Genomic DNA, 12,693 nt, shown 5'->3' with positions numbered 1-12,693 from the left:
TTCAAGCAATAAGATACTCAAACTTGAAAGAATACAAAGGGAGGCTTACTTATGGCAAGAAGTACATTAATCCAGGTTATATATGAGAAGGAGAATTGCATGGTGATTAAGAGTCTTGGTTTTGGAATCAGACTGCTTGGGTTTTTGTCTAGTTTGTTGGCTGTGTTTTCCTGACCACTCTGTACCTCAGTTTTCTCATCTGTAAAATGTGGTTAATAAGAGCACCTACTTCATGAGCTTGCTGTGAGCTTTGAATGTGTTAATACAAATAAAGTACTTAGAGTGGTACCTTGACATGGAGTGAACACTCACTAAATGATAGCTTTAATAATGATGATTGTTATTGTATAACTGTTGTCATTACAAGTAAGTTTTCTGAGGATGGCTTAGGGACTTGGTTAGGAACCAAGTCAGATATTTCCTTGGTTTCTTTTTCCCGCTGAGGCCACACAGTCTGTTATCTCTGAAACTTACTCTCAGCCACCTCAGCTGTGATTCTCACCTGTACGGTGGATCTTCACTGGGCTGTCAGGTGCCATCCTTTCACCTCTGGCCTTGACCATGCATGTGTGTGTGTTAAGTTGTTTCAGTCGTGTCCAACTCTTTGTGACTCTGTGGACTGTAGCCGGGCAGGCTCCTCTGTCCATGGGATTCTCCAGACAAGAATATTGGAGTGGATTGCCATACCCTCCTCCAGGGGGTCTTCTGGACCCAGGGATCAAACCCACAACTCTTATGTCTCCTGCATTGGCAGGCAGGTTCTTTACCACTAGCGCTACCTGGGAAGCCCCTTGACTATGCATGCCCACCCCCAAAAGAACGATGGTTAAGTGTTTCTGAGTGCAGAGTCTTGAGAGTCACTGATTAGTCTAACCCATGACTGGCTTTAAATACTCATGCCCCCTCCCCATTTTATTAGCTGTGACAAACCAGGTGCCCTGGTACACAGGGTTACCTCTCTTAGTAGGCATGGACGGGGCAGCTTAAGCTGAAGGGAAAAGTTAGGCTTAGCCAGAAAACTGACCAGCTTGTCTTTGACGTGTATACCCTAGTAAATTAGAATTTTCCTGCAGCACAAAAGAGAATCAGTTTTGAAAAGTAATGGTTACATCTAGATGTTTGGGAACAGGACAGCACTGGGCACTGTTTGGTGCTGATATGATTTAGCCTGTAGTACTTATAGAAAAAAAAAAAAAAGATCCTTCTCCCATTGTTATAAATGATAGAGACATTTTCAGCTCCAGTTAGAAATCCTCACTGGGTGGACAAAAACACCATCATTCCTATGTAGAGCACCAATCTCAGAAACTCATTCCTGGAGCAGACATCCCTGAGAAGATGGAATGCGTGCATTTGGTGTCAGGAGAATGGATTCCAGAGTGACCAAGGATGTCCCCAGAAGTCTTCCTTTTGGTGACGGGGGAAAATTCTACATTGAGTTTTTGTTCCCTGTGTCCCTTCTCACCTTTCAGAGCCCCCCGCCTCCCAACTTTTTTCAGCATTCTCAGTCCAGGATGTTCAAAACATCTCATAAGTGCACAGGTTTCTGCCTTCAGAGCGCTTGTCTATTTCTCCAAGAATTTCAGTAAGAATCTTTCTGGTGAAGCCCTTCCATAGTGATGGTGAGGAAGACGGGAGACTGATGAAATTTCTTAGCCCCGAGGCACTATAGCAAGAGTGGACAGGCTTCAGATCTGGGTTGGGCATCTTTTGGAAGCACTGAGATTTGGGGGAAGACAAAGCATTGTTAAGATTTTGATAGAGGTCTGCTGGGAAAGTCTCCACTGGAAAGGCTCTTGTGCCCCTTTCTAGTTGAACAATTCATAGGCTCCACACTTGCTTTCAGATGCATTGGTTTTGAAGCAGTCAACAAAAAAGCATCCTGCTGCCAGGGCCAGCCATCAAAAAGAGAAAAGAGAGCAATGCAAACTGTAGGGCAATGAACGTGTGAGAGAGAAATAGTGTGGAGCGGAAATGTGGCTCTGCTGGCCTGATACCATGTACATTATCTCCCCCAAAGGACCCCGTGGTTTAATGGATGGGGCTTTAACCTGCCCAGAGGTCAATCTCTGCTGGACAAGTGGAACCTCATCCCCGAGGGCATTGACATACTCATGACACACGGACCTCCTCTAGGTAAGTGAAGCAAAGGTGTCCTTTCATTATCTGTGATCCCTTTTTTTCCCAAGCATAATGCCTAATTCTTCAGGGACATAATCATTTTCCTTCCAAAAAAAAAAAAAAGTGATCGAAAAAAGAAAAGTCAATGTCTTTAAAGAAACCCAGTATGATAATTAAACTCAGCAGTTCTGCTGGGCTTACAGGTGTTCTTGAAATTAAATTTTTTGATTTAGTCAAGTCAGGAAAAAATCAAATGAGCGTAGAGCACCACAGTCCTTTGAGCTTGATCATTTATTTTAAGAACTGTATTCACTTTGGAGTGAGGGGGTGGGGTGGGGAATGGAAGGAAGACACAGATCCCCTAATCACAGGGCTTTTGAGTGGTCATGAAATGATGGAATCTTTCATTCGTAGGAACTCGGTTTCCTTTTCCAGGTAATAGTGGAACCTAGGAGATCTTTAAACGTTTAACACTGAGCTAATTATAGGGGAAAATAATCTTTTTTTCTCTCTCTTTTTTTAAGCTAAAGTGTTAAGTAAGGACTTATGGTGGCTCAGATGGAAAAAAAATTTGCCTGTAATGCGGGAGACCTGGGTTCAATCCCTGGATCTCCTAGAGGAAGGCATGGCAACCCACTCCAGTATTCTTGCCTGGAGAATCCCCATGGACAGAGGAGCCTGGTGAGCTACAGTCCATGGGGTCACGAAGAGTTGGACATGACTGAGGGACTAAGCACAGGACAGCATGTTGAACCTTACTTAAAGATGCTGGATCTTACAGTACAGTGAACCTGCATCCAGGTTTAGTCTGCCAATATGCACCACAGCTACCTTCAGTTACCCAGACTGTGGGCCAGAAGATGATTATTTGATTTATATAATTACCTCCTAATGATTCATGTGCTTGTTAGTGGTTTGGTTTAGCCACAGAAAATTTTTCAAACAGGTGGTTGTTCCGTCACTAAGTTGTGTCTGACTCTTTCTCAATCCCATGGACTGTAGCCAACCAGGCTCCTCTGCCCCCTGGGATTCCTTGGGCAAGAATATTGAAGTGGATTGCCATTTCCTTCTCCAGGGGATCTTCCAGCCCAGGAATTGAACTCACATCTCCTGCTTGGCAGGCGGATTCTTTACCGCTGAGCCACCTGGGAAGCCCCTTTTCAAACAGGGCCACCACCCTGATCCTCCCATCTACTGAGTGTCTATTATACTGGCACATCCTTGTCAAATGAAGGTATTCTCAGACAATCCAGATGTTTCCTTTTTAGTAGGAGAGTTTCCTTTTTAAAGAAACAAAGTTGTATTAAAAACCAGGTAACATGAAATCTATCATCTTAAATTGTTAAATGTTCAGTGCTAGGAAAGTTTTCTTAATCCTCTTGGTTTGGAGAGGGGGGAAAACAATGCAAAAATAAATGATTTTTGTAAATTTTTTCCTGTGGTTTGGGGTCGACCTGAAAAATAAAAAATACCTAACGCACATCCCCTAATGTGAATTTAATCTTCGTAGATGTTACCCCTCCCCACCCACACCACTTAGTGCTGCCTTCCTGCCCTGACAAGGGAAGTGCTGGGTGTTTCACAAAGAAACAGCGGAAGGGAGGACCAGGGCATGAGCCACGGTGCCCCATTTTCATCAAGAGGAGTGAAGGGAAAACAAGACAAGGAGCCAGTTCTGTTGCAGACAGGGAATGTATGCAGATTTGCACAAGATCAGCACTTCCCGACTTTTCAAAGCTTCAGCATATCCATCCCTGAGCTTTTTCCCTACCCCAACCCCACCTCCTCCATACTTTACACGGTTATACTTATCAGTAACCTTTATCAAGTCATAAGTAATTAATTTCCCTGTTTTGCAGTCATTGGAGACTAAGTCATTAAATTGTTGGCTAAATATTCTGCTCAGCATGAGTTAAATAGAGAGACACTACAAAGACCAAATCCTAGCCAACTTGATCCTTTCCCTGAGTAACCTAGTTAGGTCTGGGCTTGATCCTCTTAAAGCTGTTTACTGTCAGGGACTTGGGCATCCTCAGCATAGAAATGTTTACCTGCCTGAAGTATTATTTGGAAAATAACTTTGAACGGAACAATTGGTTGTTAACAAAGTCATTAACTTTGGTACAAAAGCAAGTGGCAGTCAGTCTGAATTCTGTCCTACAAAGAATTCATACATTCCAGGAACTCTTTTTTTTTTTAATTGATTTTATTGGTGTATAGTTGCTTTACAATATTATGTTGGTTTCTTCTGTGCAACAAAGTGAATCAGCTACACATATACATCTGTCTCTTTTTGGGGGAGATTCCTTTCCCATTTAGGTCACCACAGACCATTGAGTAGTATTTCCTGTGCTATACAGTAGGTTCTCATTAGTTATCTATTTTATGCATAGTATCAGTAGTGTACATACGTCAATCCTAATCTCCCAATTCATCCCACCCCAATCTGGGAACTCTTAATAAAGAGGCTACCATCCCTCTCTTTGTAGTAAAGTTGGAGTAACCCAGAGAGTGGCTGTGCATGTAGCAGAGTAAGATCTACATTAGAGAGTTCCAAAATATTAACGAAAGTGAAAGTCGCTCATTCGTGTCTTGACTTTTCGTGACCCCATGGAATTCTCCAGGCCAGAATACTGGAGTGAGTAGCCTTTCCCTTCTCCAGGGGATCTTCCCAACCCAGGAATTGAACCGTGGTCTCCTGCGTTGCAGGCAGATTCTTTACCAACTGAGCTATCAGAGAAACTCTACTAATAAAAAGTCAGGCAAAGTTTTCATTAGGTAAAGCTGAACATTAATCAGTGTAGTTACTGGGAATTCTTGTGAACATTCTGGACTAGGAGGTAGGAAGTGGATGTGGGGACTGGCCTTGAATCTTTTCCTGTTAAGAAAGGAACCATGGCACATGGGACTTCATTATTAAGCACAAGCAAGACACTTTCTCAGGTGATTATACATGAAATGAGATGTTTTCCCTCTTCAGAAAAAAATACATCCATGGGGGAATATGCCAATCACTGTGGATTAAAGTTTTTCTCCTAATTAACAAAGTTTTGAAATCTCTGATTGAATTTTTTACAGGGCCCCTTGCTTATATTCCATGCTTTTCCATATTCTCTGACCACTCCGCAGTCAGCATGTTTTTATAGAGATGTTAAAACTTCATTTCTACAGTTTTGCCAAACAAAGTGGAGTGAGCTGGCCTCTCTCTTTCTGCCTGATCAGTTCTGAGTGGTGGAAATCACCTAATGGAGCTATGGTGTGTGTTCCCACCGATTATGACTTAGCCTTTTGGCCTGTCTGCTTTCCTAACACCCCATCCCGCTGAGGCGACTGGATTCCATTCTGGGCCATAATCATTCAGATAGCTGACTTTGGCTATAATTGATGTCAGTTTTTATGGATGTTCTGCATTAGGCATAGAACTAAGTGGCTTTTACATAAAGGTAGTCCATCAGCCCCAGCTTACAGCATGCCACCACAGGGTCACCATGGTTGCCCGGTTGCTAGAGAGGAGACCAGAAGAACAGCTTGGCATTCCCAAGCCTGGGTCATCGGGAGCCACCAAGGGTTAAGAGTTGATGTGTTTAAAGTGAACAGGGACTTCCCTGGCAGTCCAGTGGTTAGGACTCTGTACTTCCACTGCAAGGGGGCATGGGTTCAATCCCTGGTCAGGGAACTCTAAGACTCCACATGCCACACTGTGCTGCCAAAGATAAAAAATGATAATAAAAATAAAGAAAACAAGGTATCTTGTGGCCAGTTTATATGAAGTCCCTCCTAGCCCTTCTTCTTTAAAGTCTACATCTTGGAAGTAGACTGCTCTAAGAGAGCTATAATTTAAAAAAAAAGAAATCTACTGAATTGAGAGAAAAAGAGAGAGTATGGGACTGCCGGGAATAAATGTCATTGGGCCCATGAAGAAGATTTGAAGCCCATGGCTGAATAAATCAAATCCCTCACAAGGAGAAAAAAAAAATGTTAATTAACGGAAGAAAAAAAAATGGAAATAAAAAAAAAATTTTCAAGATCCTAAAGAAGACAAAGTGACGAGTGAAAAGTTCCTTAAAAGCCATTGTAAGCTTTAATGGGGAGGTTAGGATTACAGATAATGTAATAAACCTCCTGTGAGTTATGGCTTCCTGAAAGTCTAAATGAAACCTTACCTGAAGACAGAAAATTAAGAGTATTGATTGCATTTTACCCTTAGGTTTTCGAGACTGGGTTCCAAAGGAGCTTCAGAGAGTGGGCTGCGTGGAGCTTTTAAACACAGTCCAGAGGCGAGTCCGGCCCAAACTCCATGTGTTTGGTGGAATCCATGAAGGTAAGACCAGAAGAAAGGGGTTCACAACATTATAAGTCATTATCCATGATGTCATTCCAAGACCGAGACCTTAGTTACCAGGAATAACTGGAGTGGTGGTTTCCAAACTCTTTACCTGTGGAATGCTTTCAGTGAGATGAAATGTTATGAGAAACACTTGCATATAAAGCTGAGAAGTATTTTGTGGAGAACTGCTCTCTTTTAAGCAGATTGAGTGTGCTCTGTCATGTCCAACTCTTTGAGACTCCATAGACTGTAGCCCACCAGTCTCCTCTGTCCACGGGGGTTCTCCAGGAAATACTGGAGTGGGTTGCCATGCCCTCCTCCATAAAGAGTAAGAAACCAAGTCTGGTCCACCTTTTGGGAAACCCGTCAGTAACCCCAGATGACTTCTGGAATCTCAGGGTTCTGATAAAGAGTGTTTGATAACCACTATTGCAGAGCAGTACTGATGGAATAAAGGACAGATTTTCTCTTTAACAGCATTAGTAGAAATGGCCTGGATTTTAGACTAAATAATGTCCTTGGCCTCTTCCTACATATAAATATTATAGTTCATATGGAATATACACAAGACAAGACTTTCTCCAAAAAATATTAATAACTATGCACATGCAATGAAAGATATAGAACTGAAGTGGCAGAACCTACACATTTTCAGGTAGACTTTTCCTTATTAAGCTCAGAAAACCATTTCAGACTTCTCAGAAATCATCCGTGCTATTAGTTGGGGCTCAGGTTAAACAGCATAATTAACTCTCCCCTAGATGGGAACTCCGGAGAAGGCAATGGCAAGCCACTCCAGTACTATTGCCTAGAAAATCCCATGGATGGAGGAGCCTGGTTGGCTGTAGTCTGTGGGGTCGCTAAGGGTCGGACACGACTGAGCGACTTCACTTTCACTTTTCACTTTCACACATTGGAGAAGGAAATGGCAACCCACTCCAGTGTTCTTGCCTGGAGAATCCCAGGGACCGGGGAGCCTGGTGGGCTTCCGTCTATGGGGTCACACAGAGTCGAACACGACTGAAGTGACTTAGCAGTAGCAGCAGATGGGAACTGGTCAAGTTGCTATTTTCTGCTTTGCAGGGTAAGCTGTGAAGTCAAGTTCACAGAATCTGAAAGCCTCGCTGGAGGCCCTAGATTTTGTCTCTCCTCACTTTTTCAAACCAGGGGTCCCTGGGTCTTGGGACAGACAGGCCTTAGGTTTTGTGGTTGTACCATCATCTCCTGGTTACATATGTTCGTGTGCAATGAGTGTGTGTATGTGGGCAGCCTCCATAGTCACTTGCTTACAGCTGTTACGCTGAGTTATTTATGAACCTGCAGGTGAGGAGTTTAGGCCTGACACTGCAAAAAACCAAAGTTTGCTTTGCAGAGTCCTCAATCCAGTGGCTTCTTGGCTAGGTGGGTAATAAACAGCATATTGAAAATCATCCTACCGGGGCCAGAGAAAACCCAGCTTGCTCCGAGTGCAGGTACGAGCTGTGTGGAAGGAGATCAGCGGGCCAGCTCCCTGAGAGCAGATATCATCCTGCCCTGACTTTGAGCCACACTCTCTGGAAAGGAGGGCGCTTCTCTAGGGCCTGACACAGGCTGAGAGTAGGGGAGGGATGGAAGATCATGTCTAAATAGCATTTCTGGTGAGCAGTTATGAATTTTTGAATCCTCGTCTATAAGTTTGCATTTTATCCTTTTTAAAAAAATCATTAATTAGCTTTAAAGTAGCCAGACAATTGGGGAATTCCACTGAAGTCCCCAAATAATAAACTTGCTTAAAAGGAAGGAGATCATATTCAAATAAACTTGTCCCGCTTTTATTCATTTAAGACAGCTGAAGAGGGCAGAGAGAGGGCAAATACCAGCCTCTTGATGGAGAGAGATAACAAGACTTTATGACCCCAGAACTAAACAGTGCACATTTTAAATGCTTCTTTTCTTTTCTTAAGAGACTTTTTCCATTGACCCTCATTAAGCTCTCCACAGGCTTATTTAGAGAAATTTTAGCAAATGGAAGAAAAAAAAAGCCTTATCAGTTATTTGTATAATTCCTGATAAATTTCTTTTTTCACAGATGTAGTTTTGTGTGCCATAAGAACCTGATACCGACATAGAATTACAAACTTAATTACAGAGGCTGTAAGACAAAATATAAGGTATCCAGGGACATGTGTGAATCTGCAAACGTGCTAAAAATTTCAACATGTTGAAATTTATGAGATATGAATATACGTACCAAAGGCCCAGAGAAACTTGCTTAGTTTTCTTCTCATAGGTCACAAGAGATTTATACCACCTATGGGAAGTGTTTTCGCTTGAGCCAGTGTCCAGTGGTGTAGGAAGTGTGGGAAGCAGTGTCCTATGGTGGTGTCTCTCCAGACCACTTGGACATTTGATTGTTTCTTGTTTAGTTCCTAAGTTGTGTCCAACTCTGCAACCCCAAGGATGGTAGCCCACCAGCCTCCTTTGTCCATAGGATTTTCCAGGCAAGATTACTGGAGTGGGTTGCCGTTTCCTTCTCCAGGGGATATTCCTGACCCAGAGGTTGAACCCAAGTCTCCTGCATTGCAGGCAGAGTCTTTACTGCTGAGCTACCCGGGAAGACCCCAGATATTTGATTATTTCCTGATTCCTTTGAATAAAATGGAACTTAGCATCAAAGTCACACAATTCAAGTAAGAAAATGTTGGCTAAAAAGATGTACAACGTGAGAGTTTTGAGTTAAGTTTTATTTGGGGCAAAATGAGAACTGCAGCCTGGGAGACAGCACCTCAGATAACTGAGAAACTATTCCAAAGAGGTAGTAGAGGAACGTCAATATATAAGATTTTGGTGAAGGGGGCATTCAGTGCAATCACGCATTTACTTTATAAAAATTTTTCTGCTAGTCACGAGGAGCTGATGTCACCATGAAGGGATTTAGTGCTTTTCTAGAAATGGAAGAGATGAAAGGGTTGGGGTCCGTATAGTCAAAGCTATGGTTTTTCCAGTAATCATGTACAGATGTGAGAGATGGACCATAAAGAAGGCTGAGCACTGAAGAATTGATGCTTTTGAACTGTGCTGTTGGAGAAGAATGTTTTGAGAGTCCCTTGGACTGCAAGGAGATCCAACCAGTCCATCCTAAAGAAAATCAGTCCTGAATATTCATTGGAAGGACTGATACTAAAGCTCCAATACTTTGGCCACCTGATGCGAAGAGCCGACTCGTTAGAAAAGACCTTGATGCTGGGAAAGATGCAAGGTGGGAGGAGAAGGGGATGACAGAGGATGAGATGGTTGGATGGCATCACCGACTTGATGGACATGAGTTTGAGCAAACTCCCAGAGATGGTGAAGGGCAGGGAATCCTAGAGTGTTGCAGTCCATGGTTCACAAAGAGTCGGACCCGACTGAGCAGCTGAACAGCAACAGAGGATTGGGGTCATGAAATCAGTTCCTGAAGATATCTTAACTATCTAAAGACCTGTTCCACCAGTTTCCCTGGAGAGTGCCTCACTCTCCATCCTGACCTGCCTTCAGGGCATGTCGAAAGTCAACAGCTACAGCAACACAGGATTCCATCTCCACAGAGGCAGATGGCAAAAGCACCAATTTGTAGCTGACAGTAAGATCACTTAGTGTTGGGATTTCCCTGATGGTCCAGTGGCTAGGATTCCAGCACTTCCAACGCAGGGGGCCCAGGTTTGATTCCTGGTCAGGGAACTAGATCCCACACGCCACAACCAAAGTTGCGTGCTGCAACTAAGACCCAGTGGAGCCAAATTAATTAATTTAAAAAAGTTGACTTACTGAGGCAGTTTAGAGCTTGTTTTATAGATAAGGAAGCTAGGCATTCATGTCTCCCAACTCCCAGTGTAATACCCTGCTTGAGTCTCGCCTGTCTTGAAGCCCATTTGGGGTTGAGTGAAGGATGTTTTTGCCCTTGAGGAGGTTCTGTTACTCATGTTCTTCCCTGGAACTCAATAGTCAATACAGGGCTTTGAAATGAAAATCATATTTGAAAAAAAGAGGGAAAAAATGTTTTTTTCTTTATTCTCACTAGTAAAGAAATCACAGCCTCTCCTCTACAAATCGAGTGTTGAAATAAATTAAAAAGAATCACTTTTCTTTGAAGTAGAGGATTCCCCCTTTAAAGAAAATAAAATCGGGAGGCAGCTTCTGAAAGCTGTAATTTCCAGAGAGGGCTCCACTGAATTTCATCTCACTGAAATGGCAACCCACTCCAGTGTTCTTGCCTGGAGAATCCCAGGGACCGGGGAGCCTGGTGGGCTTCCGTCTATGGGGTCACACAGAGTCGGACACGACTGAAGTGACTTAGCAGCAGCAGCAGCAGCAGCCCACTGGCAAAGACTTTTTTGTTTTCCTTGTCTGATGGTCCTGCACTGAGTCACTCTTATTTGTATATTTCACAGTAAGTGTGACACTCTCTCTCCACAGGTTACGGCATTATGACCGACGGTTACACAACGTACATCAATGCCTCAACGTGTACAGTCAGCTTTCAACCGACCAACCCTCCAATTATATTTGACCTTCCAAACCCACAGGGTTCCTGAAGCTCCAAACACCCAATTGGAATGTGAGGGAAGGTCTAAAAAAACTGCCATTTTTTCTAATTATAAACTTACATTCTCTTCCTTGTTTATTTCCAGATCTTGTGAGTTCTTTTTGTAAATTGCTGGAACACAAATGATGCTAGAGGTTATGCTTCTTCTTTTTTTTTTTAAATGGGGCATCCATTTGGAATCAAAAGAGCGTTGTGAATTTGTAAAATGACTTCTGTTTTCTCGAAGGCCACGCCATTGTAAATTGTTAGTGTTCGCCAAAGGACAGCCAAGCTTTCTTTTGAAAAGGGGACAAAAGTCTTATTTTAATATGCTTTAAGCTGGAAAAAAAAAAAAGAAATAAAGCAGGTAGGCAGTGTTTTAAAAACCACCCAGATTTGCACAACAGTTTAAGAGTATTGTTTGAAGTATTTTATTTTTATGATGTTTGTTGTTGTTGTTGTTTTTCTTGGGAATGCTTTTTTGCAGACGTGGCCCAGATTTAGAGCAATCTTTGCAACAAAAGTAGGCGTGGAAAAGACTTCCCTTCACACTCTCACTATAAAGCAAGCTGTGTCAAGGGAAAAAAACAACTCTCGTTTAGAGGATGGCTTAGCTAGTGAGATCCATATTGTGGTTATACAAGGTCTCATCGTTTGTTTGTTTCTTTTAAATTATTTTAGCTTTAAAAATATGGAAATGGAATCTGTCAAGAGCAGGTATTTCATGCAGTTAAAAAAGAGCGTGCAGACTCCTTTTCAATATGGGTTTATATATATAAATATTTTTTGTGTGTTATGACTAAGTTAGGAGTTTAATATTGCCAAGGACAGTACAACTGTAAAGGGGTGCTTGATAGTGGAGCATCAGAAGTCCGAAGGAGCTGACGCATGTTCTCAGAACTCAAGGTCTTAAAGAGCTTGAGTTAAATCTAGGTACACTCGCAGGCGTGTATAGATTTAAATGGATGCAATGGAAGCTAACTAAAATAAGGCTTAGTTGTCCTTTATATTTAAATACCCTGAATTGTCTTCTTACGTCCTTCTCCCTCCCCACCCCCCCCATTTTGCACTGTGTGTTGATGCAATCTTCGCTAGCACAAAATATTGTCGCTAATAGTCATTTCTGTTTTCCCATTGTAAATGCTGTTGAGCTTTATTCTATTTTATGTTATCTTGTTAATGAAACTTAGGAAAGCAGTTGTTTCTTTAAATTTATTGTGATATTCTATATCTAGCGGCCTTTATATGCAAATAAAATTGCAAGATTTTTAAATCCGTGCTGTTTGGAGGGTTGGCTGGTGGGAGGGTGGTAGTTTAGTCCTGGGGAAAGAGGGCTTTATTCATATGCAACATTGGTACTCCCTTTCAGAGGAATTAGAATAAGTGACATTTTTTTTTCTAATTTTCAATAAATTTTTATTACCTGCCATTCACGGGCTGGCAGGTGGATCGATAAGGCACTCAGTGTACTCTTTCCTTCCATCATGCTGTCATCTGTCTTACTGTAGGTTTCTGAGGGTGAGGATTTCATCTTTAGCTATTGTGATTTCTGTAGGAACAGAGGGACTGTGCAGAGGAGGGACCGTTGTGGACATGTGTGGTAATGAGAAGACAAACCAGTGGGCACCGGAGTAGCCCCTGCATGCTCTCTTCTGTCCCCAGGAGCAGTCACCATTCCCCTCACTTTTTTTAAAAATAAGTA

General features: G+C 42.4%; 1 protein-coding gene across 1 annotated transcript in view; it reads left to right on the top strand.

Moving 5' to 3' along the window:
- Positions 1-12,264, top strand: part of MPPED2 (metallophosphoesterase domain containing 2) — a 209,316-nt gene extending 197,052 nt beyond the window's left edge. The window contains exons 5-7 of the mRNA XM_055423759.2: positions 2,021-2,136; positions 6,329-6,442; positions 10,883-12,264. Coding sequence (XP_055279734.1) covers positions 2,021-2,136; positions 6,329-6,442; positions 10,883-11,001 — 349 coding nt within the window. The 3' untranslated portion in view covers positions 11,002-12,264. The remainder of the gene's footprint in view (positions 1-2,020; positions 2,137-6,328; positions 6,443-10,882) is intronic.
- Positions 12,265-12,693: the final 429 nt, after the last annotated feature.

Source organism: Moschus berezovskii, chromosome 14, assembly GCF_049115385.1.
Source record: "Moschus berezovskii isolate FMDL1 chromosome 14, NW_MosBer_1.0, whole genome shotgun sequence".
Classification (NCBI taxonomy): Eukaryota; Metazoa; Chordata; class Mammalia; order Artiodactyla; family Moschidae; genus Moschus; species Moschus berezovskii.
This window is presented reverse-complemented; position numbering and strand designations above follow the sequence as displayed.